This window comes from Manis javanica, chromosome 9, assembly GCF_040802235.1.
Source record: "Manis javanica isolate MJ-LG chromosome 9, MJ_LKY, whole genome shotgun sequence".
In the NCBI taxonomy this organism is placed as follows: domain Eukaryota; kingdom Metazoa; phylum Chordata; class Mammalia; order Pholidota; family Manidae; genus Manis; species Manis javanica.
In genome coordinates this window covers 8,024,384-8,038,157 of record NC_133164.1, presented here as the reverse complement: position 1 = coordinate 8,038,157, position 13,774 = coordinate 8,024,384, and the positions used below count along the sequence as shown (strand labels likewise).

At 37.5% G+C, this 13,774-nt stretch overlaps 1 protein-coding gene across 7 annotated transcripts in view; it reads left to right on the top strand.

Moving 5' to 3' along the window:
* The window catches only part of TPP2 (tripeptidyl peptidase 2), a 75,167-nt gene that overhangs the window by 48,414 nt on the left and 12,979 nt on the right, over positions 1-13,774 (top strand). For 5 of the 7 annotated variants that reach the window (XR_005063070.2, XM_073212382.1, XM_073212380.1 and 2 more), the window contains 8 exons: positions 917-1,033; positions 1,282-1,382; positions 1,954-2,050; positions 2,858-2,995; positions 4,296-4,540; positions 4,787-4,865; positions 6,703-6,741; positions 11,735-11,886. Coding sequence is in view for 6 of the 7 variants with exons in the window: in XM_073212382.1 (XP_073068483.1) it covers positions 917-1,033; positions 1,282-1,382; positions 1,954-2,050; positions 2,858-2,995; positions 4,296-4,540; positions 4,787-4,865; positions 6,703-6,741; positions 11,735-11,886 (968 nt within the window). In the remaining variant the exon portion in view is untranslated. The remainder of the gene's footprint in view (positions 1-916; positions 1,034-1,281; positions 1,383-1,953; positions 2,051-2,857; positions 2,996-4,295; positions 4,541-4,786; positions 4,866-6,702; positions 6,742-11,734; positions 11,887-13,774) is intronic. The other 2 variants (XM_073212381.1, XM_037024828.2) reach the window with 1 other exon arrangement.

The following is a 13,774-nucleotide window of genomic DNA, read 5'->3' as shown; positions in this document are numbered from 1 at the left end:
AATTCTTGAGTCCAAGAAAAGTACTGCCCTACTAGAGCAATGCCTTGTAGTATGGACCCTGATTGAGACTGTTTCCTCATTGTACAGCAAATTATTTCCTTACTTAAGATTTTTCTACGTGTTTCCACTTAAATAATTTGTTAGTGCCCCATTGTGAGGAGTCCATGAGGTTAATTTGCTTTATAGGTAGCACTGGTATTGCTTCCTACCTAAACCTCCTTCAGATGTGGCAGCTCTCCATTCTGTGTGTACTCTGAGAAATGAGGACAGTCGTTCCTCCATAGAAGGTGAATGTACTGCTGTTCTTTCTTAAGCTTGCTATTTAGTGTTTTCAATTTCATATATCTATTATGTTTCTGATTACGTTGCTTGTGTTCGTGTATGTGATACATGATTTATCTTTAATTTCCTAATGTGCTGTTTACTAGAAAATTTAAAACTCTGTACTAGAACAGTTTTCGTTTTTCATTTTTTTTAATAGGGAGAAAGATGTAAGGGACCAAAATTCATTTTGCTTTGGTAGCAGGCATCCTGACCTGGAACTCCACTGTTAGTATGGATTGTGCCTTACCAAGCTGTGACATCCCTTCTCTTATTGTTTTTCTTACTAGTCCTTTGGTCTTAAGTCTTTATTCCAGTTTGTTTTCACCATTATTTTATTGTAAGTGCTTTCATGCTGCCACAAATCTTTTATAACAAGCAGTGTAGGCTGTATGCTTAAATGCCTGTACTCTGTCTATGCAGCTGTGATACTCATAACTCCAACAATAGCTGTGAAAGGTTTTTGAGGGTTCTTGCTATACACATAGGAAAAGTTTGGAAGTGTGGACTTCCTTTGAAACATCTACTATTTATATTCTATAATTTGAAGGAAAATGAGAAAAGGCATTTACACATCTATAATTTTTATTTGCAGGGTGGGAAAGCAATTGAATTCTGCATTGCTCGCTGGTGGGCAAGTCTTAGTGATGTCAATATTGACTATACTATTTCTTTCCACGGGATTGCGTGTACTGCTTCTCAGTTAAATATTGTAAGTTCTACGTTGCTATCATTTTTTAATGTCAGCTATTTGTGTTACTGAAAAATAATCTTGCTGGTTGGATTTAAACATTAATAGGGAAATTACCTGTGGTTCTAAAATTAGCGGTAGTCTTTTGTTTGTGGGTGCTTTTGAACTTGGCCATAGACACATTTATTTTAGGTCCAAATACTGTTTGAAAATACAATTCACTTTCAATAAAGTTTGAGAGGAACTAATTTGATAAATATCCTTTGTAGCATGCATCAGAAGGAATCAACCGTTTTGATGTTCAGTCTTCCTTGAAATATGAAGATCTGGCTCCCTGCATAACTTTGAAGAGCTGGGTCCAAACACTACGGTATCATTAAGTTTCAGGGCTACAAATGAGGTTGAATATTGATGTGGTAGGGGGGAGGTTCTCTTATGTCTTTGAAAAGAATTGTTTCATTAAATCATCTAAATGATAGAGGTGACAGTACAGTTTATCACTTCCCAGCCTGGGAATCCTGGCAACCCTCAAGAGCCACAGCCTCTGGGCTTGAATAACATGCATGTAAAGCTCTCAGTGTGGCAACTGTCAGGGCCCACTCTGTTAACATGCAGCACTTTCTGCAGTTTGGCTGAAGGGTACAAGTCAAAACCTCCTTATCCTTCAACACTGTTGGCAGTTGTCACCCTAATATTAAGAACCAATTAATAACATTCAAAAATGTCTTTGTCATGAAAAGATTACCTCTCTAATATTGCAAAATTAAGTCATGTATTGCTGTGGTTCAGTCAGAAGAATTATGTAAACTAATGATTAAAATATTATGAAAAGGAATGCTCATTTGTCACTTCTTGTGATGTGTTGCATATTTTTTTGATTTAGTTTCTTTTACCTCATTAAGTGAACTCTTGAATCAGTTATGTAAATTGTCTAATTACAGCCCACTGAGTGCAAAAACAAAACCATTAGGATCAAGAGATGTTTTGCCAAATAATCGTCAACTTTATGAGATGATCCTGACTTACAACTTTCACCAGGTGTTTGTTTATTAAAATATACCTTTACAAAGTTTATGAATCAGAAAATCAAAAATGGGAGGATGGGATAATCTGTATATAAATGAATGTGTGTATCCACACACACGAAGTAGAGTCAAGTAACTAACACTGGTTAATTTGGATTATTCTTTGGGGAATTATGGTTTGTAATGATCTACATGCCATTCGTGTCTGAAGTCACAAATTCTAATTTAGTGGTGACCTCGCCTTTGAGCTTTAGTTTCTGTATTCATGGATGTCTGTTCAGCGGTTCCTGTTTTGTATGACCTGTCTGGTGGCTAGACTTCATGTCAATGCTAGATGCCTTCTGGTAACAGTAGTGGACCTGATGTTGGGACAGTGAGATGTCAGAAACTCCTAGGTTGAATGGGTGGCAAAGGTAGTTGAGGATTGTATAAATTTTGGATCAAAGAATTTATGCAGGATCAATACAATTTCAGTATAACTCTTATTAAGGTGTAATATGAACTCGGTTTTAATGTTTGGCAGATGATGGATTATAGAGAATTATCAAATTTCAGTTTTGTAAAGTGATTAGCAGTCCTGAAGAATATATATTGTATTCATTAATGAATAAAAATAGCTAGGTTTTATTTTTAAAAGTTTGCAAAAGAGAAATACCCTTTATTGGTGCCAACATACTGGATGTTCTACATTTTTTTAATTGATTGCCACAAGAAAATATTCTTAATACTTTTAATATAAAATTCTACCAATAACAGTATTACAAATCGGTACCAAAAATCCTGTAAATCATGTCAAATAATCATTCTCATTTTTCTATAGCCCAAGAGTGGGGAAGTAACTCCAAGCTGCCCACTACTTTGTGAATTACTTTATGAATCTGAATTTGACAGCCAACTGTGGATTATATTTGACCAGAACAAAAGACAGATGGGTTCAGGCGATGCTTATCCACATCAGGTATAGAACTGTCAGTGATTTCTTATTAGGGTAATACTTGTTTTTTTGTTAATGACACCATTTTGCATTTAGTGCTCTGACACCACTTGTAGCTCAGCGGTCTGTTGCAGAACAGACTGCAGCAACTTTCCAGTCTTCTAGTTCAGGTGAATCAAGTTTTGGGGATAGCAGAGGGCAGGGATGACACTTGCAGACACTGGCTGGCATAGTGTTTTATTTCTAATATTTCTCCTTTCTGCCCACTGCTTCTACCTATTTGAAGGCTGAAAGCAAATATCTGAGACATGTGAGCACCTTGAAATGAGCCAGGTCTGAACTGATGAAGAGCACTACAGCCGAGCCAAAGGTCGCCAGCTTATGAACTTGCGAGTTCCTGTCTTTCTGGGACAGCTGTGTAGTTAGCACTTACTGTATGCCAGGCACTGTGCTTGACCCTGTTATAGTGAAGGGGGAAAAGTCCTCATCATGTAACTTAAAGAAATTTTATCCCTTATTGAAATAATGTTACAAAGAAATGAGGTGTTTTCAGTAACATTTATAATTTTATGCTAAACAATGAAAATAATTTATGCAAGGTTTTTTTTCTTTTTTCTTTTCTTTTTTTTTTTTAGTTAGCCATTCAAAGAATGGTTTCCCCTTTTTCCTCTCAAAGCGAGGCCCAGTCATGTGTCCTCAGTACAGACTGGGTTATTGCATTGTGCCCCGGCTGTGGGTGCTTTCAGAATCTCTTCAGAAGAAACTGCTGGTGCAGAGGACAGCATCCCATCCCTTTGAGTAGGCTCACTAGATGGAGCGTAGTGGATCTGTGTTCCTTAGTCTCTGCCTTGGCTCCCTGTTTTTACAGTCTGTGATAAAGGGGTGTGGCATTTCGGTTTTAATGTAAAGATTCCCAGTCATGCTTATATACATGTGTGTACATCCATCTTAGATAGTATATAGCACCTCAATTTTGCTAATTTTTGGTGGTCTATACAGGTCTCTAAGACCCATGAACTAGAGAATGATTACTTGTATCAGCCTGGAGCAGACACTGAGTTAGTGTGAGTCGCCCTGTTGTGGGGACAATGAGAGCTTGGGGGTTAGACCTGCCTTCAGCTCCCGATCCTTTATTTACTCTGTGTGACCAGGGTCCCTCGGCTGCTTACTGCCCTGCACAGTTGGGACTTTGTGTGTGTATAAATGTGTTGCACTCCAGCTCACCTGCTGGAAGCAGTCTGTAAATTGTGACTCTTCCTGTTTATACCTTTACTATCATTTCCGTTGAACTTGGCTAAACTTTCCCCAATGTTTTCTTTTTTAGTATTCTTTGAAACTGGAGAAAGGAGATTATACAATTCGACTACAGATTCGTCATGAGCAGATCAGTGACTTGGAACGTCTTAAAGATCTTCCATTTATTGTTTCTCATAGGTTATCTAATACTTTGAGCTTAGATATTCATGAAAATCATAGCCTTGCACTTCTAGGAAAGAAGAAGTCAAGTAATTTGACATTACCACCCAAGTATAACCAGCCATTCTTTGTTACTTCCTTACCTGATGACAAGTAAGTGATAACGTCGCTTCCGCTTAGTGCCTGTCTTCTAAACTGTAGTCGTTTGATGCGTGTTCATTGCACTGGGTGAATTGATAGTACGTAGTCATGTACCCTTTAGACAAATGTTTTGATTTTTGAAATTTTAGCCATGGGGGTTATTTCAGAATGCAGTTGTTTTAATGTTTTTCCCCATAATAATCTTTGTGAAATGTTTTCTTTTGTTCGTTTTTTTTCTCTTTCGAATCTTCTCATTAGAATTCCTAAAGGGGCAGGACCTGGATGTTACCTTGCAGGATCCTTAACATTATCAAAGACTGAACTTGGAAAGAAAGCTGTAAGTGTTCATTTTTTTTAACACCGACATTACCTATTCCAAAATTTCTAGTTCTTTAAAGATGGGAATCAATTCCAAATACCAAAATGGGTAAAGGAGATCATGTCCCTGGAAAAACAATCATTTTATCCCAATTTACTAGTAAAGGTCAGTTAATACTTGGTTGTATTTTTAAAATATTTAGTGTTCTTTTCCCAAGCCTAAGTATTTGGGCCCTGAACCTGTCCTATATCATATAACTAATATACTTGAATTCCTGTGAAACACATATATCCAAATTAGACTTGGCTTTAAGTGAATGGGATGTTTGAAGCATTTTATAGAATTTTATTCAATATAATACTGTGGATATAGGAATAAATCAAATATTTTGGAGTTACTTCTAGAAATTAGACATAACAATTATTACTAATGAACAGTATTTTCACAGTTGTACAGATCTTTGTCTTGTTTGAATTTTGCTTAATTGTGTGGATAATCATAAGATGGTTTGGCATTACATTTTATTTTACAGTTTCTAAGTCATTCTTTTTGTTTCAAACACATTTCTGGTTTATACATTTTAAAGATAAATGTTACAGTTTGCTAGGTACCTGTTTTAGTTTTTCTGTCTGTTTTCACTACAAATTTATTATGAGAATTGTGTTTATGTTATAGATAATCTATCATCTTTGTCACAGTATCATTTTAGCTCAGTGCCAGTAAACATGGTCATTCTTACAGTTTTACATTTCTCTTTAGCTTAGTTCTTACAAAGTAAGTCTACCACGTAATGCTGGAATCTAACTGCTGCTATCAAAATGATTAGATCTCATACATCCTAACAAGTATACTTACTTCTTGCCACTGCCGAACCAAAGGTCATTATCACAGAAGCATAACAGGAATTTTGTGTTTAGAAAAAGTTGTTTGCCCTAGCATTTTATGAGTCTCATTTCAGTCTATCCTATTCATTTATATGTACCTTAGTATAATTTGAAGTGAATCAGTAGTTGGTGACATGGAATTCATAGATGCACAAAAAATTGAAGAAGTTCTGGTGGTCTTTTTTGGTAGACTTCATTGCCCAGGCAGCATGGCTGCTCCTGCCCTGGGGTTTCAGTCACAAACTTTCATGGAGGTAGTTCTTCCTAAGTGTCCGCTTCCTTGTTATGAGTATGACAGAAGAGCATTGTTACGAAAATATGCTTTTAGCAACTCAGAGATGGTTACTGCTTCCTGGCTTCATTCTTTGAGAGGCAGGCGTGAAGTTAAACTATAACCGTGTGGGGTTAACTATAGTTATTGTTGATGGGGTAGGTTTTCTTGAGAGAAAGCAAACACCTCAAAATCTAGAGTTAATTATAATTCTCAACACAGGGTCTCCTCTCACCTCAGTAGTTGCACATCTCTTACAGTTTTGACAGTTGGGAAGGGGACTGGTCTTTTCTCATCTGACTTCCAGGGTCACCACGATTGGTACTTGTTCCAAGAATGCACAGTTGTATACAGTTGTTGTGACATCTGTGAAAATCAGACTCTGCACCCTCAGCTAAATTTCATGTTTTCAAAAGTGTGATAACACAAGGATTTTGCTCTACTGAGTTTTTGAAATACAAAGTTGAAAAACATTTGCCATTAGGAATAACATATCTGAGTACCTTTAAAAAAAAAAAAACGAAAGTGGCAATGTTGCTTCCTTTACAAGCCTGCCGTTTTGATCACAGACCTGACCCTTCTCTAAGTACTGTGACACATACAGGTGGAACGTAAACTGGAAGAGAATTAGACAGAGGTGGTGTCTCCATCCTGTGCAGATCATGCACGTTTTCTTACAGAATGTCGTTCTAACTCCCAGGGGCAGTCTGCAGCAAAACGACAAGGAAAATTTAAAAAGGTACTGATCGTCAGTTCTTAAAAAGATGTCTTAAAGCCTATTTGCATATTAGTTAAACTTTTCTCTGTCACTATTGCAAATCTTTTTAAAAAAATCTGTCCCTTAGTTTCCTTCCTTTAGTCCTGCAGTATAGTGCTTTTAGCTTATCAGTGTTGACATACTGCTCTCTTGAAGTTTTTCCCTATCATAAATTGCTGAAAGACTCTTGTTTTATATGTGTGTAGAAAAAAATTCAGTGTGATTCATTCTTACTACAGATATACCAAGTAATAATATTTGAGATTTGGGATTATCTAAAACCCTGTAGAGAGATGGATGTGGTTTTCTTTTCTTTTTCTTTTTTTTTTAGCTATATAGGGCAAAACAATTATGTAAAGTCTAAAAACATTCTTAAGTTGGATGATTTGATTAATAAAATATTAGTAAGGTATTTGAAGTGAAATTTATTCCCTGCTTTTGCACCGTCTTAGTTCTAAGGGCAGAGAAAAAGCAGTGGACAAAGGAGGAACAGAAATAAGGACTGTTTACCACAAATTAAAGCTGAATTCACTAATTAGAGCCCAAGCAGATTTAAAGCCATAAGTAGTAAGTGATCTGATGCACTTTCCTGCAGCACATTAAACAATCTATGATGGACTGCTAGAGCCAACCCGAACTCAGAAAAGTCTACTTTGAATCTTCTTAGAGAAAGGGGTACATGGCAATGAGCTCTTTCAGGTGAAGGCCTGCTGACATCATTTAGCATTTTAGTGATGTTGCATGTTGGAGCAGGAAGCACTGCAGTGGGGGAATTAGTATTTTACGGTATAAACAAAAGATAACTCAGTTTCTTCATAGTAATATGGAACTGGGGATCACCATTTTATAATAGGTTAAACTCCTTTATTAAAAAGACTTCTGAAATGTCTGTTATTAGGTAATGGTAAATGCTTGGCTTTTGCAAAGCCCAGCACTGGGAATCATCTTTTCAGATAAAAGAATGTCTGCTTCCCTATAGACCAGTATTTCCAACTGAGCGACTGTATCCATTTGTGGGCCTTTCCATTCGTTTAATGAAATATAACCAGCATTAGAATGAAAACCGAAAAGAACAAATTGTCATTTCATCAGACTCATAAAACTAATTTTATTTTATCTGTAGATTACTTATTTTTGGGTCATTGTGAAAATAACTCGAGGCCCCTGCTTTAGAGATGAGGAAAAGGTGCTCTAGAAGCCCATTAAAAATAGAAGGTGCATATCACAAAGGCATAGTTACTCTTTTTTCTTCCTGTTGTATATTTTGGTTGATATTTTGGGAGTTTTGGTGGGTTTTATTTAAATTAGGTTGTATGAGATAGACACCTTTCAAATGAATAAGAAGGTTATTACTTGATAGCCTTATCAAGTAATAGTTGATAGTAAAGCTCCATGTGAAGAACTCGACAGCTAGAGTTCCTCTTCCCATTTTTGTCTTCAGTCCAAGTACATATGAAGGTCTTACTTTAAAAATAATCATTATTATAGTGTTGTAGCCACATCCCAAAATACTGTGTGTTTATGTGTAGACATATATATGTAATTTATTGTCTGAAGTGTGTAATACAAAGGATTTGTTCAGGTTTCAGTGACTTGATTTGAAAGTGTATGTCACCCTCTTAAGTTCATTGTAATATGAAAGAATCTGTTAGTTACTTTTAAAAAATATGTTAATCTTTAAAATAGCTATTTTAGATTGTGTAAACATATTAAAATAAGAATTTAGTTGCTTGTAATCTGAAAACTAAGGAAATTGTAATTTTTGAGCTAAACTTTAAATGGTGGTATGTTATTGTTACCCAAAGATAGTCACTGGATTTGTGGGTAGTTTGACTTTCTGAATAGTACTGTTCAATTCAAATACCATTGAAATACTTTGTGAATAGCTGGAATAGTATATAAAACCAAAAGCATAAAATAAAAAGTCACTGTTAAGTATCTACTAAAGAGAAAGAACTTAAGCATTTCTACTCTGAAGATTCTTCTCGACTATCTTTTTAGATCATAATCAAGATTTCTCAAGATTTCATAATACAAATCATTTCTATTAAATTGACTCTATGCTGAGTCCTTGAAAAATGAGTTGCAAAAATACTGACAAAAAAAACAGGTGACCATGATAATTCAGATGAAAACTAACTCCATTTCTCTTTTGTTTGGGAATTAAACCATGTTCATACTTTTTCGTAATAAAGAATTCTTGCCCTGAATAATTTTATAGGATTTTGTTAACATTTATAATTGCTAGTTAGATACATTTAATATATAAAATGCTGATTACAAAACCTTGATCTTTTTTTTCCTAAGGTCATTCATTATGAACTTTGCCTTCTCTTTTGTGCTTTTCATGATAGTTTATGGTTGCTGGTTGAGTTTCTTCCTATTTCTATAAACTCTTTGTTAGAGTTCATTGTTAATCATAAATGAAGTTTAATGGATCCAGTCCTATTTTCTCTCTTCTGTACTGAAACTTAATAGCAAATACCTCACCTCTGAGCTTCCAAGAAGGAATTGCCTTACAGTAGAGGTTTCCCATCCTGAAGCGTGTCCCTCTCCCCAATGAGGCAGCAAATACGGGAGCTCAGGGAGGCTCCTGCTAGGTTAGGATGAATGCGGACTGCCAAGTCTTACCAGGCAAGTGTTATATCCACATTCTAGTGTACTGGGTGGTTCGGAAGGGTGCTTCCAAAGAATAGGACCACATGAACAGCGAGTGCATGTGGGAGGCCATTTATGCCCCTTTATTTCTTCAGTAAATTATCAACTCAAATTTTGCAGACACACTTGACCTCCTTGGCTTTGCCTGGGTGGTGCCACCTAGGAGAGTGAGCTCAAGGAGAGAAAAAGGATGGGTGTAGGATCCTGAAGCTGCTCACTCGAGCAGTTTCAGACTTCGCAGAAGACTTTGCTTGCAGGCTGTGGCTCTCTGACTGCAGAGAGAGTGTGGCTCCGAAACAGCTGAAAGTGGATTCGTGTCGTGATTTCACATCAGTGGCTTCCTGCTCTTTAAATGAGTCATATTGAAGTAGTAGTTACTGTTTTATGTTGAAATACTACTAGAGTATTTCCTTACGTTTACTATTATACCCCAAGATAAGGTTTGTGAAAATTGTTAAAATGGGCGTATTTATGTAGTATTTACACCTAAAAGTCCTATTTTGGTGAAGATGGGGGCTTACAATACTATTTTTTTTACTCAACCTATGTAAAGTTTTTTCTGGAGTTAACTGTGATTATGGCAGTATAAGTCTTTGAGTGACATAAGTTGTTCTAATTTTAGAAACTTTGTTAATTAAGACAAATACAAGATTTTAATTTAGCAGCATTCTTAACATAAACCTGAAGAGATAATTTGAGAAATTGACTTAAAAATAATTTATTTAAGGACAGCTATTGTGCCAGAAATGGACCCTGCAAGTGAAGCATGTGCTCTTATTCCCCCCATGGTGCATCTCACTGCTTTTCATAAGACATGCTGTAATAGAATAGATGGATGTAGAATTACTCATTTCTCTGCTTTCTTCCGAGCAGAACTTCTCAAAAGAATTATTGGTACTTGTTGCCTTCCCATTTTTCTTCATCTCTTCCTTGATCAACCTCTTCTCCCCAGCTGTCCACTGAAGCTGCTCTTGTCCTGGTGATCAGTGACCACTGCTGCCAATTTCAGTGACTTCCCTCTTTCACCCCCTCACCCCGTCTGACACCACCTGTCTCTTCCCACCAGCTTTGCCCAGGCTGCCCCAACCTCACATTCTCTCCGACTGCCATCTCGCCATTCACAGGGCATTTGGAGAGAATAGCAGGGGCCTCCGCTTCCCTCGCCCACCCTGCCTTGTCCATCCATGCCCTGGCTGAAACGTCATCACTGTTTGTTCTGCCTGCACTGAATGTCCCAAATCCCATTGTTGCTTCCTTTTCTACAACCTGTTCTTTGCTTCAAGGCAGTGCTGGGGCTCTTGAATTTGCTCCCTTCTTGTCCCACTTCTGCTCCCATCATCCATTCTCCAAATAGCATCAAGAGTTCTAAAAACAAACCAAGATTTTTAATACATACAGGATCCAGAGTCATTAAACATAAAGCAGAAATCTGCAATCTCGTCCCTGCCTTAGGTACAACTCTTCAGGTAGGCTTCCTGTTGCCCCTAAAATAAAACCTACATTGTTTTACCTATTTTTGTGAGCCCCACTCATTACAGTCACTTCCCACTTGCTCTGTGACCCAGCTCAGGTACTGGTGTGTGCTCCTCTTCTGCCTTCAGACACTCTTCCTGTCCTCCTTTGGGTCACCTCACCTAGGTCATCGAGGCTCATCGAAATCTGTAATGGCCTCTTCAGAGCGGCTCTCCGTAACCGCCTCGTGTGCATCAGCTCTCCAGCTGACCCAGCGGTCACGCTCTGTGCCTTTCTTCTGTTTTTTCTTCTTCGTATCATGTGTTGTTATCTGAAATTATTTTGTCTACTAACTTGTCTTCCACCACTAGAATATATGTTCCCAGAGGGCAAGAAAGGGCCTGTCCGCTTTGTCTTCACCTCTTAGAGCTTCCCTTGGCACATCACAGGGGCTCGATAAGTCTGCTGATTGAATGAAGAAAGAAATTTCTCTTTAGATTTGCTTAAGAAGAGGGTCTTTTTAAAAATTCTGTTACTTCCTCCCCTTCTCAGATAAAAAAATGAAAGCCCAGGAGACTTTTGTAATTAGTCAAGCGAAACTGAGAATCCTAAATGTGCTAAAATGAGAAAAGTGTGTTCTTATCTCCTTTATTTTAAAGGAGGTATTAGAAGTAGCAGTACTTTTGGGAGAAAATTCCTTTGGCCACAGATTGGGATTTTTGATGTATTGTGGCCCTTAAAATCTGGATTACAATGCAGTATAATTCAACTGCAGCCCATGTTATATGAGATTCAGGTATTGAAGATGATTTTTAAAACCTGTAAAATTAAACATGTTCATCTAAGATACTTTGTACATTCATAGGATGTAATCCCTGTTCATTATTACCTAATACCTCTACCAACAAAGACTAAGAATGGCAGCAAAGATAAAGAAAAAGATTCAGAAAAAGAGAAAGACTTAAAAGAAGAGTTTACTGAAGCATTACGAGATCTTAAAATTCAGTGGATGACAAAGTAAGTTTTTAGTGAATTTTAATCATCTTAAGTGTTTATTTTCCTAGTTACAATATTGTGTGTATACGCACAGGCTATATTCAAAAATGTTAACAGTGGATGGTAGGACTAAAGGTGCTTTTAAATTTTCTTGTAATTATTTTTTTAATTCTCTTCTCTGATAAGAATTTTTCCAAATTTTAATCACTCAATTCTGATTTGCTCTTGGAAGAGAATTTTATTGGAAGGTATAAGGAAGAAAATAAAAATCACTTTTTTGCCCACCATCCAAATATAATCATTGTTGCCCTATTAATGTTTATCTCTATACTTATCCATGTATCAGTGTGACTAATCTTGTATTATGGCCTAGTTTTCCAGTTACTACTTGATGATGAGCATTTTCTGTGTTATTTAATAGTCATTTAAAATACCATTTTAAATGTATCCATAAGGTCCTTTGGGTGGAATATAACCTACTTAAGTACTCTCTTTGGCACATTAATAGCTCTTCTTTACAATGCTTTGATGGACATTTTTATACAGACATCTTTTTTAACATTTGGTATATCTTAAAAGTACAATTATTAAATCAGGAACACTAATTTTAAAAAGTCATCTTCATACGTTTTACCAAATGGCTTTCTGGAGGGAATGTAACAGTGGCTCCTCCCCCCAGCAGCGGATGTGGGAGCTCACTCTGTTCCCTGTGCCGGGGCCAGCAGGGCACCGTGGCGGTAGAAGTGAAGCCTTGATGCTGCAGGGCGCTGAAAGAAAAGGCCGCTATTGCCATCTTGAGTTGCATTTCTTTAGTTATTACTAAATTTGAGCTTTTTACATGTTACCATTTGATTCTTTGTATAGCCTCTGTAAATTGAACATGTTCTTCACTCATTTTTCTCTTGCAACATCAGATTCTTTTAACTTGGTAACATAAAAGATATTAACGCTTGCTGTACTTGTCACAGATTTTTTCCCCCAGCTTATTCTTTGACCTTTAGCTTGCTTTCTACATAGTAGAAATTTTTTTCATATAGTCAAATCAATTGCTTTTTCATTTGTGTTATGCCCTATTTCTTTTACCACTGACTTCCTGGGGCATCTTCATTAGCTGAGCATGTATGTGTGCTTGCTGTCATGCGGGCCTGCAGAGAGCAGACGTCATCATTCTGGGAGGGTAACTCCCGAGGATTGAATCGGTAGGATGTCAGTCTACATTCAAACCTGCCTTTCCACTTAAAACTAGCTTGTATCTCCCCACCAAAAGTCAAAGTCTTTAAAAGGCCAGTCTCTTGTGACTGTAAGATAGCAGTTGGAAATGTAATGTAAATCCTTCCTAAGTGAAATGGCAGAGACTTACCTCTGCCGTGACAGCGTGAAGCCCCATGAAACTGCTCCCCAGAGAACTAGTGAAAATTCTTTTTTTAACAACAGCCTTTTAAAACCTCTGGAAGTGATCCTAAGGGCATATAGCAAATGAAGAAATATCTATTCAAAAATATCTGTAAAGATTCAGTAAGAAAAGTGAGAATCTGTGATATTTGAGCCAAGACCGCTCCCTCCTTCCCCACTGCCAGCTTATTTTAGGCCAGTGCAGCCAGCAACACAGGGCTCCCTGGCCCTCAGCTCCCAGTACCGGGACCTTCTGGGAGGAACAGGATGTCAGCGTGTTTCGTCCAGCCCCTCTGCTCTTGCTGAGGCTGAGTTCCAGGCACCTGCGGGCTCCCTCCTTGTGAAGTGTAGGTTATGCCTTCGTGCGGCCCAGCTGAGCACCCCTGCTCCGGCTTGGGCAATTAGTGGTTTCATGCCAGACAAGGCCAGCCACGGAGACCTCAGGCTGCTGCCCGCCCCCAGGCCTCCCACCAGCATAAGTAGGAAGAATTGACATAGTTCTGTTCAACTTTCCCAT